The 17,271-nt window shown below is 35.7% G+C and overlaps 1 protein-coding gene across 1 annotated transcript in view; it reads left to right on the top strand.

Annotated features, from left to right (window-relative positions):
• Positions 1-707: 707 nt before the first annotated feature.
• Positions 708-17,271, top strand: part of CNBD1 (cyclic nucleotide binding domain containing 1) — a 397,351-nt gene continuing 380,787 nt past the window's right edge. The window contains 1 exon segment of the mRNA XM_067711697.1: positions 708-795. Within this exon segment, the coding sequence (XP_067567798.1) occupies positions 708-795 (88 nt within the window).

The raw sequence follows: 17,271 nt of genomic DNA, 5'->3' as shown, positions 1-17,271 counted from the left end.
TATATCATGCTCAGGAGTCAGTCACAGTCCTTTTGTGCATAACCTATTATAGTTATGACCCCAGAAAATATTTTTAAAACCCTTCTGAGATGATACACAGAAGTAAAAGATATATTAAGATTCTAAATCCTAGACATTGTAATGAGCCTTAATTATTGTGAAGCAGCAGAAAATAAGAGAAACATATATCACACCTAGCAGAATATGGTGAGTTTATTGGTGTCTGATTGTTAAAAGGTATGTTTTACTCTATGTATGTAGCCATGGAAAGCAGTATAAATATCCTGTTGCTGCTGCTACAAAAAGGGTCTCCAATATGCAATGTAGACATTTAGTAAGCTGAAAAGAGTCTCTGGACAATGGAAGATCAATGACATGAATTCTTCCTTTACCTAACCTAGGCTCATGTGTGCTATTGATTCTGCTGTATCTGCCGGTACAATATTATTTCTCTCTTCAGTCGTACTATTCACTATAGCTCACAAGGCCTCCTTCATAAGTTCCACTAGACTAGAATATCTTTCTTCCTGGTCTAGGTTTCCCTCTCAGAATGCTGTACACACGTAGAAGAACTGTGAACATGAAGATTCCGTAATACACAACCTATCAGAGAGTACCTTGAGGGTTCTGCTTTGTGATGCCTCAAGGAAAAGAGTGGTCATTTGCCTCTCAAATAGCCTCTGGTTAGCTGCCTTTGAGCCGTCAAGATGCCTATGTCTTCTCTCCCAGCAGCCATTTTATCTCAAATGATAGCTGTAAACAATGTGTCTCCTCCTCCACTTCTCAGTATTCCAAGTGAGTGGGGAAAATCTGGAGGGTCTGCCGTTGTTTTCAGTGTACTTACCCCAGAGAAGAGAAGTGGGGCAGTTGAGGGTTGTTAGACACACTGGGAGTCTTATTGACAGCATAGTGGAATGGAAAGAACATAGATGTGCAATTCCTGCTTTGTTCTCCTGAAGCCATTTCTATTCTGTAGGTCTCCAGTATTTTTACCCAGTAAAATGAGGGTTTTTATGAACTCTCAGAAGTTCAAATAACAAATACTTTTAAAGAGGAGAGAAAACAAAGTCTCAGAGAAGTCACTTGGCTTACCAATGATCAGGCCCCTTGTTTCTGACAGGTCTTCCTGTGCCTACCCAGAGTTAGTTTTACTGCCTTTCATAAGCTATTTAATACATACTTTTTACTAGGAGAATTCTTATTTAAATTTTTTAAGAAAAATAAGAGATAATTCCCATTATCCTTGTTTTGAAATTTATTCTCATTTTATTTTAATTTTGTAGTTTTTGATTTATGATATCATAAGAATTATAAATATAAATATTTTCAAGTTTATACAATTTACAGTATTTTCTTATTTTATATAGTCAGCCTAACACAGAATATTTTTCTCAAGACTTTTTTTCATCAAATTCATAGATCTATTATTTTGTCACTAATAATATGTAATAGTCCTAGTGATAGTTGAGATTTTAAAAATCTTTCAGATACCAGTGGTAATAATTGTGACTCTTTCAACTTCAATAAAGCATTTACCTTATTATTTTAATATTCATTGGGTAGATTTCTGGTATAGATCTGAAAAAGCTAACCCATCTATTCTTTTATCTTCCTGTGAGAGTTGAGTCTTTTATGTATACATATTTTTAAATTAATGATCATAGTCTCCAGGGAAAAAGTTGCCACAGGCAGGAGTTGATACCCTTTGAAATGGGTAATGCTATACTTATGTCTTGAACAGCATTAGACAAAGTCCTTATGTTAAATCAAATTTATTCCTACACATGTTATTTTATATGTTTTTTATTATTGTTATGAAAAATTTCTTGTATATAGCCAAAGTTATATTTCAATACAAGTTGAAATAAATATTAAATGTAATTTTGCCAAAAACCACAGTTTCTACTGTGCAGAAAAAAAGTCACCCTAAGACTATTTCTTTTTTAGCAGCCTAGGAAGTGCAGTATCTGGGAGTTAAAAGATCAAATTAATTTAGAATCAATGGGATGAGATATGTGCTACCCTCTGTAGTGTCTCCCAAGGACACTTAACTTGTGTGAAGTGATTAAAAGATGAAAAATCAGCAGCATTTAAGTCTCAGAACTGAATAGAGCATAATGGAAAGCAGTGGAGCTCCCAATTTTCCCTTTAGAGGTTCCTGCTTGATGTTCTATGTGTGACTTCTCTTTGGAGACGTGTCCTGCTTGCTCAGTAACTGTGTCTTTTTGCTAACTCTAGCAAGTCGGCAATTTCCCTTAGCGAACTCTATCATCACTGCTGAAACAATGACCTCAGGAAAGCATATGTGAGAATGCTTTCAATCCATAATACGACTGAACCTGAATTATAAAGGGATATAAAAGGGAGTGATTCAAAATGTAATGGACATAAATAGGAAGGCTCAGTTAAGGACCTTAAGGAAAATCTAGGCATTATATACATTCTGGTTTACTTTGAATGCACTTAGCCAGGTTACATTTAGTGAGTCATGCCTATCTTCTCTATAAATTTTATATGTGAATAATGTTTACTGAGGACTTTCTATAAGCAGTGTGTGAGCATTTTGCATGTTTTGTTGTTATTTCATTTATTTCCCGCAATGAACCTATGAGCTCTGTTGTAGGCAGAACAATGGCCCTCAATGATGTGCATGTCCTAATCCCCTGAACCTGTGAAGATGCTATGCTTCTTGGCAAGTGGAATGAAGAGGAATGGAAGATGGAATTGGGGCTGCTAAACAGCTGACCTTGAGATGGGAGAGTCTTCTGGATTATCTGCTGGTCCACTGTAATAACAAGAGTCCTTCTGGGTGGAAGGAGGAAACATTTATGAGTCAGATGCAGGATGAGAAAGGCTTGACTAGCCATTACTCGCTTTGAAGATGGAAGGGGGCCATGAGCCAAGGAATTCAGGTGGCCCCTAGAAGCTGGAAAAGGCAAAGAAATGGATTCTCCCCAAGAACTTCCAGAAGGAATACAGTCCTGCTGACAGCTTGATTTTAGCTCAGTGAGACCTATTTCAGACTTCTGACTTCCAGAACTGTAAGATAATAATGTTGTGTTGTCTTTAAGCCAGTAAGTTGGTGGTAATTTTTACAGTGGCAATAGAAAATGGTCTATTTTACAGTTAGGCATAGTGAGGCTTAAGTTTCATGCTAAAGTTCACATAGTTGTCAAGTGATAGAGACTCTTCATAGTATCATCCATGTAATGAACTTTCTCTACTTATAAAAACAACAAACCAGAGTGTCAGCAGCATGCTGGTTTCCTCCTTGTCCACTACCCTGAAATCCCTGCACAGTTTACTAGTTAAATGATGGTTGTGCATTTGTTGAATTTTGCCATTTTCACTACTTTGACACTTTAGATTTAAGGAAGAGAATGTATCCTCATCTTCAACACCCACCCCCCCTCCCCATGCTGTCTGCTTAACTCTGAAGTTCAGACTCAAAAACACTCCAAGCAGTTAAGCTTCTTGAATCACTTACAAATATTTTCTTTGAAACTTCCAAGTCTTCTCCTTCTATAGTCTCTTTGACTTGTGTCTCTGGATTCTTCATAGCATGCTTATGCTAGGAAAGAGGTGATTGTTCTCAAAAGCAAAAGACTCATGGCACTTTTTACTCTGGATGAGAATTGTTTTAAAAACCTTACAGTTAGCAAAACCTGCAGTAGTTTTACCACCTACATGAAATAGCATCTGGTCTAGGGACATGCTTGACCCATTATTATTAGAAGTTGATTTCTTGAAGAGACAAAAGGAAGAAAGTTGTCTTAAAAATTCTTTTTAAGGAGACAGGGAGCCACATTTTAGCATTTGGCTGGAGGAAACCATTTCATACTACGATTAGGAGGGTGGTCCAGTTAGATACCTTTTTTGGGTTAATAAGCTATACCTTTATTTTATTCATGCTTATTAGGCTTATCTTTCTAAGAAAGGACAATTTCAAAAATGTGCTTTACATTTTGCCTACTGGTTTATCTGGTAGAAAGAATTTCTGTGCTTTAACCAAAGGGTTTTTTGTTTGTTTGTTTTCCCAGTAAAAAAAGGCTTTCAAGTTCACAAGATATTTGTAGGTACATTTTGCTTCTTCCAACATGTGAGGCTGTAGAAGAAGAAGAAGAAAAAAAAAGCATTCAAGAGAAGACCAGAGACACTTGAAGGAATTTAGAAACAAGATACTACTCCTAAGTGAATGTTTTCCTTTGCTCTTTTCTTTCATGTTATGGGCATACATTTACAGAAAACCTGAAATAATGGTGTCATCATTCCTAAAACTTCACAGGCATTTCCTGTAATTTGAGAGTTTTCAGTTCTTTAGCAGCTAAAGATTAAAGGAGTTTCAAGATATATATTTATCTGAAAAGGTGAATATTGCTCGATTTTAAAGTTTTACACCATTCAGGAGTAAAAATAAGAAAAAGGGGGGGCTTGTCAGTGAAGAAGCAGACTTTGTAATGTATAAAGAAAGCAAGGCTGAAAAACAGTTGAAAGAGATGAGAATGGGTATTCCAAGAAGGAATAAAAGATAAAAAAGTGGTTGAATGTTTGTGTATGTCTCTGTGTTTGTGTAATCAATAATAGTCCCTATGGAAAATACCATCAGATAATTTAGGAAAGGAAATATTTGAAAATTATTTTTTCTATTTTTCAGTGTAAAAGTCACTTTTATCTTTTTTTAAATCCCAAAGGAGAAAAGATGAATATTTTATTGAAACAGCACTGTTTCTACTTTTTTTCTTACCACCGTTATAACCATCTCCGTGTGCTCGTACTTTCTGTTAGAAGATCTTGAATGGCCTTTAGAAATTGTTATGTTAACTTAAACTTGAGCTTAATCATGACTGGGGTGTTCAGGCAGGAAACCTTGAAGTAATTGCATTGCATTGCAAATCAGTTCTCTCCACTAGAGGTCACACCAGGTCACCCCTCAGTGTCAGGCTGCTGTTCTGTTCTCAGCAGTCTCTCAGAAGTACCTCCTGCATCAGTCCTCTGTTATCAATCCCTCAGCCATCTGGATCCTCTATCACCTTCCTTCAACATATATTGTGGACCAGATTTCCTTTCTGATATGATGATTAAAATATGAATTTGATCATATTAATTCTCTGCTCAAAAGATAGCAGGGTCTTACTTGCCTCCAAAACTTAGATTACAATCCATTTCCCTCAGTCTGGCATTTAAACTTTTCATAATTTGGCTAAAATCTGTCTTTCATGTCCTAGACTTTACACTGCTATTGATTGAACTCTCCACTGTAGCTAAAATGTTTTGATTGACGTTCTTTAAACCCATCTGCATCACTGCTCAGGGAGACAAGAGGGCTTTCTCGGTCCAAGTAAACATTCACATCACCATATTTGGCCCCTGTGCTCAGAAGGATATAGGATAGAATCAGTCTTCCAGAGGGCAGAATCAGGTGTTTCCCTTTTGTGGAAGCAGTTCTCACAGCTGCCTAGGCAGTAGCCCACAGTCCTCTTTGCCCCCCCCAGGTGGTGGTTCAGGTTCAAGGTAATGAGAGTCACAAAGGGCAGGTGATAAATAACCTTGGCTTAAAATTCATACCTGCAGGAGCCAATTTTTATAACCATGGCCTATAAAAATTCCATAGGCATAGAATTTCTCAGTTACAAGAATCACTGTACTCAGGGAAGCCCATTTCTGTGGCTCAGGTACTTGCAGATCATCACTAGTTTGTTCTAGTCCAGGTACAACTCATCAATCAGGCATCATTGTTATCATAAGCAACGTTCCCTAGCAATCTGGTTAACACCCTCTATCTGGCCTCTCGTAAATAGAGCTGGAGAGTTCTCATGCTGAGGGGAAAGTTACTCCTTGAGTTACACCATTATACTCTTCACCATACTCTCCTGCCTTAGCTCATGTTTCCTCTGGGGTTCCCTTCTATCTTGCTCTATTTGTTCCTATCATTCCAATTCTTCAAAGTTCTGCTCAATGACTTTAATCTCCACAAAGACTCTCCTGTCCTCTCCAGCAGGGATCTCCAACCCCAGGGCTGTGGACTGGTACCGGTCCTGGGCCTGTTAGGAACTGGGACACACAGCAGGATGTGAGCAGTGGTGAGCAAGTGAGGGGAGCTTCATCTGCCGCTCCCCATTGCTCGCATTAACACCTGAACCATCTGACCCCCACAACACTGCCACCCTGGTCAGTGGAAAACTTGTCTACCACGAAACTTGTCCCTGGTGCCAAAAAAGGTTGGAGACCACTGCCCTCCAGTATGAAGTAATCTCTTCCATATCTCTGAACTCCCTTAGCAATTTCTCTACACCCTTTCTATCCTTAACACCTTTAACTTCACTTAGAAACCTCATATACTTGTGCCTTAGGGCTATGATTCTAATTAGATGAATATCTAGAAATAAGTGGTTATCCCTCACATTTGTTTCTCCAATGCCTAGCATACAAGTGTTTAGTAAATTGACAGAAAAATGAACAAGTCTCACAATTTATGGGAGTTTTGGTGAATAGTTCTCTTTTACAAATTATTACATAAATAGCATATGCCTCAGGCACAAGAAAATATTAAAATTTGAGTGAGTCTTCCTCCCAACTCATACTCCTGATCTTATCCTCAGAAGTAACTATCATAAAAATATTTTTCTTGAAATTTTCCATGCATATTCATGTTTATATATGTATATATATTTATTTTAGTGGTTACATTATATTTCATTGCTTGAGTACACCAAGATGCTACTAATGGATGTTTAAATTATTGTGTCTCATCTTCAAGTCCACCTTTTATATTCTGCTTCATGAGGTTGGGGCTGGGACTCTGCAAACCAGTTTTTCCCAGGAAGCCAGGGGGCTTCCTATTAAGCTCTGTCAATAGCAGGTATTAGAGGGGGATTGAAAGGCAGGAGGAAAGTTAAGGAAAGTGTTCATTCTTTTGATTGCCGTTTCTGGTTTGCTTCTTGTGAGTGTCTCTCCAGTAATGTGTCATTTTCACCCAAGCCATGGCTGTTTGTTCCAGCAGCAGTAGTTTATTCCATTTGCAGTTTTACCAATATTCTCAGAAATAGCCCCATTGCACCCCCTCAAAAATTCAGTGCCAGCTACTACGTCCTGTCCTCAGAGGGATGTGTCTCAGCTTTGTAGGGACATTTCTCCAAAGCTTCTAAGTTTTGGTAATTAAACCTCTTTCCTTTTCTTCATCGGCTGAAATAGGGGTGGTAGATGCTTTCTGCATGATATTTGGTGTTCCCTTTTTTTTTCTTTTCAGTTTTCTAACACCTAACAGTTCTTTGTATCAATTTTTTTCCATTAAAAATACTGATATGGTTTCTGTTTCCTGGCTACTGGATCCTAACTAATATGGTGGGAATTGGTTTCTAGCAAGTTTTGCTGTTTAAATCAAATAAACGTTCTGTATGTATCTTTTTAAGTTGGTAAGCAAGTGTTTCAACAGAACTCCAAGGACAAAGAATGTGTGCATTTTAATTTGATAACTACTGACAAATTGTCTTCCACAGAGTTTGTACTAATTTCTAGTTCTACCATCAGTGTATACGAACTTCTATTTTACAACATTTATGCTAATATCATGTACTATAAGACACACGTTTTGCCAATAAATGAATTGCAAACAGTTTTAATTGATCTTTAAGTTCACTTTTCTTAAAGAGTGAGGTTTAGAATCTTTTCATATATTTATGGCCATTTGTATCTATGTGAACAGCCTGTTTATGTCCCTTGACTATTCACTATTTCTTTTTTCTTTTTTTTCTTTTTTTGCTGTAAGTGAACCTCTCACTGTTGTGGCCTCTCGCGTTGCGGAGCATAGGCTCCGGACGCGCAGGCTCAGCGGCCATGGCTCACAGGCCCAGCCGCTCTGCGGCATGTGGGATCTTCCCGGACCGAGGCACAAACCCATCTCCCCTGCATAGGCAGGTGGACTCTCAACCACTGCACCACCAGGGAAGCCCTATTTTTTCTTTTATTTAAAAAAAAAAAAAAAAAAAAACTCTTTGTTTATAAAAGAAATTAGCCTTTTGGCATGGCATATACTTTACAAATATTCTTCTCAGTTTGCATTTTTGTTTTGTCTTTATGATTTTTGTGTCCTACAAAGGTTTTAGAATGTTTGTGTAGTTTTTGTCCTCTGTTATTGATTCTTGCTTAGAATGCCATTTTTCCATGCCAAGATTTAAACATAATTCCTCCATGCTTTCTCTTAGTATTTATGTAATTTTACTTTTCAGTATTAAGCCTATTAAATATTTGGTGCATCTGGAATTTATTTTGAATACATTTACTTTAGAATAGTGATGTAAGGCTACAACATAATATTTTTGCAAGTGACCAACCAACTGTTCTAACACCATTTGTTGAGTAATTCTTTTTTTCCTGCTAATTTGAAATACCAGTTTTTATTAAATACTAAATTTTTGTATGCATTCTGGATCTATTTCTGGAATATATTATTTACTTTTTCCACTAATCTCTTGTCTATATATGCATTCATGTTAAACTGTTATAATTTTGAAGCATTATATTTCAATATCTGGTAAGATTAACCTTTACTGATTACTCTTTTTTAAAAGATTTTTCTGGCTATTCTCCCATTTTAATTTTTCTGTGTGAACTTTATAACTATTTGGGCTTCTTCAGCAAGTAAACATTTTGGTATTTTAATTGGAAAATGTGTAAAATTTAAATTAACTTATGAAGGGCTTCCCTGGTGGCGCAGTGGTTGAGAGTCTGCCCGCCGATGCAGGAGACACGGGTTCGTGCCCCGGTCCGGGAAGATCCCACATGCCGCAGAGCGGCTGGGCCCGTGAGCCATGGCCGCTGAGCCTGCGCGTCCGCAGCCTGTGCTCCGCAATGGGAGAGGCCACAACAGTGAGAGGCCCGCGTACCGCAGAACAAAAACAAAAACAAACAAACAAAAATTAACTTATGAAGAATTGACATCCTTGTGGTATTGAGTCTTCCTACTCAGGAACTGGTATCTTTATTCAACCGTTCTACTTCCAAGTTATGCAAGTGTCCTTTTTATGACACTCAGGAAAATTTATTCCTGGGCATTTTACATTTTTTCCTTACTATTATGAAGATATTTTTCTCATTATATTTTCTAACTATAAAAGTCATCATATGAGAGATCTATTGAATTTTAAAAAATAAAGAATTGAAACCACAATTTTACAGAAATGTTGTAAATTCAATAAAAAGAAATATATTTTTCCAGAGCCATTTGACACTCCATCATCCTTAAATATTTTGGTATGCATTTCTTAAAAACAAGGACATTCTCTTATTACATAATCACAATACATTCATCAAAATCAGGAATTTAACACATATAAATTACTGTAATCTAATCCTTAGACTCCGTTTAAATGTAGCCAATTGTTCTGATAATGTTCTTAAGTAAAAGCATCCAATTCAAAATCTCATGTTGCATTTCATCGTCTTATCTCTTCAATCTCCTTTAGTCTGGAACAGTTTTTAAGTTTTCCTTGACTTTCATGACCTTGATGCTGGGAGTTACAAACTATTATTTAGAAGAATATGCTTCAGTTTGGTTTGTCTGATATTTCCTTATGATTAGTTTCAAGTTAGAAATCTTTGGCAGGAATGTCATAGAAGTGATTCTGTGTTCTCCTTCCATCTTACCAGGTGGCACATAATTTCACTTTAATCAGTTGACTAAGGTGGTACCCAGAGAGCTTCTCTGCTGTAAATTTGCTTTTCCCCCTTTTGTAATTAATAAGTATTTTGTGAAAAGGTATTTTGAAAATATATAAATACCCCTTTTCTCATGAAATATTTAATCAATCAATGTAAAATTATGATTTCCTAGTTTATTCAAAGGGTTTTAATTAATTACTATCATTATATATTTTGATGCCCAAATTGTTTAATTGTTCAGTCTGGCCACTGGGAGTGCCTTCAAGGTGGTTTAAGCATTTCCTTGCTTTCTGGAGCAGTAAGATTTTTCAGGCTCATCTTGTACTTTTCCCTACTTGATCCTGACGACCAGCTCTTTTCCCAGAGAGCCCTAGTTTATTTTAATGAAGAATTAGATTTAAAAATCAAGCTCTGGGTGCTATGTGTGCTCATTGATGTTAGAGTGTCACTGCCCCTAGGCCCTCTCAGTGGACAGATCTAAGGAATAAAAATGTACATTTATGTTGTTTGCATATCAATTTATATCTATGAAAACCATGAGTTTACACCAATTCGTTCAAGTCCAATGCAACACTACAGTCATTTTGGCTTTCTGTGTTTGTAACTCTCTTCTCTCAAGTAAGAAACCTTGCTCCTATTAACCTAAATACATTTGATCAGTTCCACTGTGTGTAGCCAATCTTTCATACTACTGCCACCCCATCCCCACTAAGGGTCCTACACTCAACACTGGCATATCCTGTCCCCCTCCCACCTTTGCTCTCCTTACCCCTCTTGGCCTCTGATATTCTGCACAAGCCCACCCCACATGTGGATGCCCACCACATCCTGGTCTTGTCCACTGGGAAACCCTACCATTCTCCCCAAACCTACAGCTGGCATTTATGCCTACCTTCCTCTACTATCCTCAATGCTTTTGCAACTCATTTCTTCAGGGAAACGGGCAAGCTATTGAATATTTGGTTACTTCCATTATCAACCACTTCAGTCAATACCTTAATGGATTTTCAGTCTATGCAATTCTGTTTTCTACTTATATAATTACAATATTATCAATTATTTTTGTTTCTCTCTTTTTCTTTCTGTTTTTTTTTAACAGGCAGGCATACCTTGTTTTATTACACATTGTAGGTATTGCATTTTTTACAAAATAAAAGTTTGTGGCAGGCTTGTGTCAAGTAAGTCTATTGGCACCATTTTCCCAACAGCATTTGATCAGTTCCCATCTCTGTGTCACATTTTAGTAATTCTCACAGTATTTCAAACCTTTTAATTATTACTATTGTATTTGTTATGGTGATCTGTGATCAGCGATCTTTTTTTGTCTCTTTTTTTCTAATTTTTATAACGTGTGTGTTTCTTTTATCAAGTTGTGTTGCTTGGGGCTTCCCTGGTGACTCAGTGGTTGAGAGTCCGCCTGCCGATGCAGGGGACACGGGTTCGTACCCCGATCCGGGAAGATCCCACATGCCGCGGAGCGGCTAGGCCCGTGAGCCATGGCTGCTGGGCCTGCGCGTCCGGAGCCTGTGCCCCTCAACGGGAGAGGCCATAACAGTGAGAAGCCTGCGTACAACAAAAAAAAAAAAAAAAAAAAATTGTGTTGCTTGGTACTTCCAGACATGTGTAGCACTAGTGGTATTTGTAAGCTCTTCCTGAATTTATGCTATTGCTTCTAGTGTTTCAACATTAAACATGATGCTGTCTTTTGTTTTGACATATTCATCAAATTAAGAAACTTTTTTCTACTTAAATTATTTAAAAACAATATTGAATTTTACTGAATACTTCTGTATCTGGAGATTATGATATTTAAAATGTTGACTTGTGGTAAGTTATATGGTTATACTTTGTAGTTGAAATTTCTTGGAATTACTAGGATAAATCTTACTTTTTGTGTGGTATTACTGTGTCAATATGTTTCTGGGCACTATAAAATTATAATATTTATTTTTATTTATGCACGAGATCAGTCTCTGGTTTTCTTTTACCCACTGTCGTCACATTTGGGTATCATTGTTTTACTTGCTTCATCAAAAAAATTTGGAAGCTTTTCTTCTCTGTGTTCTGAAACATTTAACTAGCATTAGAATTATTTCTCCTATAAGGATTTGATGGAATTCACCCGTGATAACACCTTGGTTACGTACATTTGTGTGTGTGTGTATTTTTGTGTGTGGGGTGTGTGTGTGTGTTTGTATGTGGGGTGTGTGTGTGTGAGAGAAAGAGAGAGAAACTACTGTGAGATTATTTTCCACTTTTTTCAAGACAATTTATTTATTTAGGTTTTCCCTCCCTTCTAGGGTCAATTTAGGTAATATGCATTTTCCTGAAAAGTCATTCATTTTTAATCAGAATTTTAATTAGTTTGGCACATAGTTGTGAAAAATACTTTGATTACCTATATAATGATATTTATCATTAATTACTTCCCAGTTGTATTTCTGACATTGAGTACTTATGATATTTTTTCTTGTTTAGATAAGCCAGTAGTTTTTTTCCCTTCAAAGAACCAGCTCTTGAATTTGTTTACTCTTCTACAGTTTTTCTTGTTTTATAAGTTCATTAATTTCTACTTTTCCATTTTCTCTCTTTTATTTCTCTTATTTATTTTAATTTTCTTTTCCTAACTTCTTGCATTGAATGCTTCATTCTTTCTCCTTTCTTGTAATATAAATATTTTGGGGAATGTAATTTCCCCAGAGAAAGACTAATTATATTCCATTGGTTCATGAAAGCAGTCATTGTTTTTACTTTCTTGATATTTTATAATTTCAGTTTTGATATACTGTTTGATTTAAGAATAGATTTGATATATGATTAATATATCTCACTAATTATGTAGAATATTTATATACTCAGTCATTCATTTTCTACTTAATTTTTGGGTAAAAAGGAAGGGAAGATACTGTGGAAGTTATTTTGTCTCCTGAGGTTTTTTTTTTCCCATTTGCTCTTTTTTTTTAACAATTTTTAAAATTGAAGTACAGTTAATTTACAACTGCTGAGATTTTTCATTTATAAATTTTAAGGCCATATAATTTGGAACACAAAAATATTTAATAGTAAGGCTCCATACCTAAACCTTTCTTGATTTAACAACTTTAGACAATGGATATTCACAATCTAGTATGAAATGAGAAAACTTTGTCTCTGCACATCTTAATTTGATTATTAATGTCTAATCTGAATAGTAAAATCTAAGTCTGGCTAATTTCATTCATACCTTCACATATTATTATTCAACATACATTATTTTAAAATACTCTTTAAACTGTAGCTATTAATTATTTGCTGTGAGAGGGAATCTATACAAATATATTTTATACTTCCAATTCTCTGTTGAAACTTCCAATTTGTTACTCATTATTATTTACACTATTGTCACTAGAATCTATGAAGAATTTATTGTTTGTGTTAAGGTTTACAGAATTTACCTACTGTTTATTAGTATAGTCCATATTACTTAAGCCTTAGTTGTATTGTTATCAAAGTGTATTTTTCAGAGAGCTCATGGTACTTTATATTCTCTGAGGTCTTATATTTATTTGTTACCTTTATATTTATTGGAGAATAAAACTCATGAGTCACATTTTTTTTCCCCCTGAGATTATCTTACTGTTTGCCAGGACTGTTCTGTGGAGAAGACTAAGGCCAAATTGAGTTTTCACTCTTATAGGAGACTTCCTCTTTTGCCTGGGTGCTAAAATAATAGTTTATCTTTGAAAAAGTGACATTTAGCTACGAATCTAGTACATCTAAAATATCTAGTCTCCTTGTAAATCATGTACTATGATTTCTCTTTCCCTTTCTGGGTCATGATATTATATTTAGTTCTTCAGACTCAGGTCTTTATATGAGAAAAGTGTTCTTGTGTAATATGTTTGAGCATATTTTGTCCTGTGCCATTATTACTATTTTCTTATTCAGGAACAATTTTCACATGTAGTGTCGCCTTTCTATCTTCATTTATCACTTTCTCCTGTTCTTTTCTCTATTTATTTATGTTTACCTCAATGTTCTGTGACTATATTTTCTTACATCTCTATTGTCATTTTTGTTATGTCTAATGTGGGTTTTGTCATAATTATTTTTCTCTTCTTTCCTGAATATAACCTGTTCATTAGTAATTTATTTCTATTTAATGCCTTATAGATCTTTGTTTTTCTTTCATCATGTGTATGTGTGTGTGGTCTTTCTTCTCATTTCCTGCCATACTACATCTTCTGATGTGTATTATTTGATTTTTGTTTGATAAGTTAATTGTTTTTCATGCTTTCCTTAAGAGTATGCTATGCCTAGGTGCCAGGATTATTGAACAGTGGTTATTTTTTGAAAGCAGTTTACTTGCTAGAAAAATAAATAGTGGTGGGGAATGAGCTGGGATAACAGACAGATAGAATTTTCTTATATGTTAACTTTGAATACTTTCTCATCAACTTTGTTCTGTACTCTTCCCTAAATCATATGTCTCTAATTAGTAGTTCATATTCCAAAGGTTTCTTGGTAGTGATTTCTCTATTTCTCTTTAATGACTGAGATCAGCTGCTTCTGCATTGATTGCCACCTAATATTTGTCCTCTGTTTTATCACCGCAACAACCTGACTCTTAAAAAACTATGAGTATAGGTAGGATCCTTTTGCAGCCCTACATTCCATATATATCATGGGCTTGGGGTTCCTTTTAGTGTGTCCAGTCTCAAGAACTTCCCATTCCAGGTAAGAGTTCATTGGTTTACCCCTCAGGGCTAAGGGAACCTACCTTTCTCTGGAGAACTCTGCTTATTTCCTCACACAAGAGAAGTATGCATATGAATGCCTCTTTTAAAATTTATTGAAATCACATCATTTGGCTGATATTCTTTAGAGTTTGTAGTAAGGAAATATTTTTAATCCTCAGTTTTAATGAAGATCAAAGTTTTTTCTTCTTTTTACACTTCGTTACTTAGTGAGCTTTGCCATGGTGTATAATGTCAAAAATGACATTCATATGATCTTCAATCTCATATAGAAAGGTGATAAAATGATTAAAGTATTGCCTGCAAGGGGCAGAGGGTGTTTTGTTTGTTTGCTGTTCATTTATTTTTTATGAGTTTTTGGTGAATATTCTTTAAACACAACTTTATATTCCTCATATAGTCCTGCCTTCATTACTTTTCCTTGATTTATTTTCCTTGCATACAACTCATCCTTGCCTGACATATTAGAGCCATGTTCTTATTATTTATTCATTATAATTTAACAAATAATATTTATTTAAATTGAAACACAGTTATAAGTTCTAGTGTTTCATATATAAGTAGGGAATGAATCCTACCCTTAGGGGATAGTGTTAAATAGAAAAAAAAAAGGTATAAATGAAAAAGTCATAAAGAAAGATAATGCTTGCTTAAGGGAAACTATTTTCAGGTTTAGCACAGCTACTTTTTTCTAGGGAAGAGAAGTTTAAATGTCACAGATGGGTTAACTTTTGAGGTGGATCTAAATGAATGGATAAGTTGAGAAAGAACCAAAGATAATATCATATTGAAGGACAAGGTATGGGACTTCCCTGGCAGTCCAGTGGTTAAGACTTCACCTTCCAAGGCAGGGGATGTGGATTCGATCCCTAGTCAGGGAGCTAAGATCCCACTTGCTTTGTGGCCAATAAACCAAAACATAATACAGAAGCAATATTGTAATAAAATCAATAAAGACTTTAAAAATGGCCCACATCAAAAAAAAAATCTTAAAAAAAAAAGGACAAGGTATGTTCATGGAGCAGACAGAAAATGTGTTGTTGAGAGATGGGGGAGAGGCAAGGGAGATGAACATGGTGGTGGTATTTAATGAGGTTCCACTTGGATATGATTATAAAAGGCATTGTATTCCATATAAAGTTATGTAATCTCTATCGGAATTTTGGAAAGTACTGTGATAGTAGTGTGAAGGATGAGTTGGAAAGGAAGAGGTTCGAGTCAGGGAGACTAGACAGGAGGTAATGGCAGTAGTACAAATGAGACTCAACGAGGGTCTAAAACAAGGTTCTGACGTGTTGCATGCATGTGAATAGCACTTCTTCACAGTGTGCACAAAGTATGGCCCTCTTCAGTGGCCCTGTCATTAGGATTGGAGAGGATATGTTTGAAAGATACTTAGGATACATTTCAAAAGAGGCAGAATTGATGGCTTTCATAACACCTTGGTCCTGAAGGGGAAAGAATAGAATAGGATCCCAAGGTTGGTGATAGAATTGTGAAAGTGATAGGGATTTTCTTAACCCAGGTGGAGAATTCAGGAGGAGGATCAAGATTTTGAGGGAAAGAAGTATGAGAGGAATTTTAAGTGAAGATTTTGTTATCATGAGTCTGATTTTCCTGGATGACATTCATGTGAATATTAGTGGAGTGAAAGTTAGAGTTCTGGGCTGGAGAGTTTGATTTGAGGATCTGAAGTGTATGTGTGATAGCTGGAGATGTGGGTGTTGATAAGGTCATGCAAGAAGTGGGTCTAAACTGAGAAGAGAAGACAGGGATACTGAGAATGGATTGGTGGGCAACACTGATGCTCAAGAAAAGAAGATAGGAGTTGGTAGAGCAGTCTAATATGGAAAAAGCAAGCGAGGAGAGAATGCTGTCACAGAAGCCTCATAGGTAGAAACTTCACCAGTGTCAAATGTCACTGACAGAGGTTAGTAGAATGGTGACTGAAAAGAGGTTATTGGACTAAAAACTACAAGATTTCCTATGATTTTTAATAAAACAAATTTTAATGAATAATGAATGTGAAAGATAAATTTTAGTAAGTGGAGAAGCGAATCTGAGTTGAGGAAATAAACATGAATGTAGATGACTGCATTCATCAAGATATAACGGGAAGCTATTTCAATAATTTGTTGTATATCATTCCCCTCTATTTTCACTTTTCAGTTAATATATGTCTATTTTAACATCTTAACCACTCAGACAAGGGGCAGGGACAACATAAGCCCACTTGCATAATTGTCCCTGTTGGTGTGTCAGCTTTTATTCATAGAAGTCCATGATTGGGCACTATTCCTTTGCCTCTTGATGGTCTATTTAATTGAGATTTTTCAGGTGCCTTATGTTTATTGAATGTTACTTGAAGGAGAATTAACTTTGAGATTTTAGAAAACAACAAATTATTATTTGAAGGGAAAAGAATAAACACACTATTAACCACTAACATAGGTATGCTTAATTCTCTATTATTACACAAGTTTAGACTTATTTAAAAACATAGAACTAGATCAATTATCTAAGTATATAGGGGGAATTAATTACACTTATAGTCTCTGATGGATATTTTCTTTTTACTCCTATCCAACTCCTTGTTCTGTACTTTAGTCTTATGCTAGAATTCACCTCCTGCATATAAGAACTGCTATTCTTACTAAAAGTTCGTTGATAATGTTTCTGTTGCTATTGCTGTTGAACTGTTTCTTTGCACTCTGAATACTGTATTAAGCAAAGTTCTACCTATCACTGGATTAGTCATTAGAGTGTGTGCTATAACTACTTTGCAGAGGTCTGTTTTCTAGCCTACCATACTCTGAAATTTCCACATTTTCTCTTTGTTGTTGTCACATTTTCTCTTTGGCTCTGTTGTCCATTTCTT

This window comes from Pseudorca crassidens, chromosome 17, assembly GCF_039906515.1.
Source record: "Pseudorca crassidens isolate mPseCra1 chromosome 17, mPseCra1.hap1, whole genome shotgun sequence".
Classification (NCBI taxonomy): Eukaryota; Metazoa; Chordata; class Mammalia; order Artiodactyla; family Delphinidae; genus Pseudorca; species Pseudorca crassidens.
Note: the sequence above shows the minus strand (reverse complement) of the source record. Positions and strands in the feature narration are given on the sequence as shown.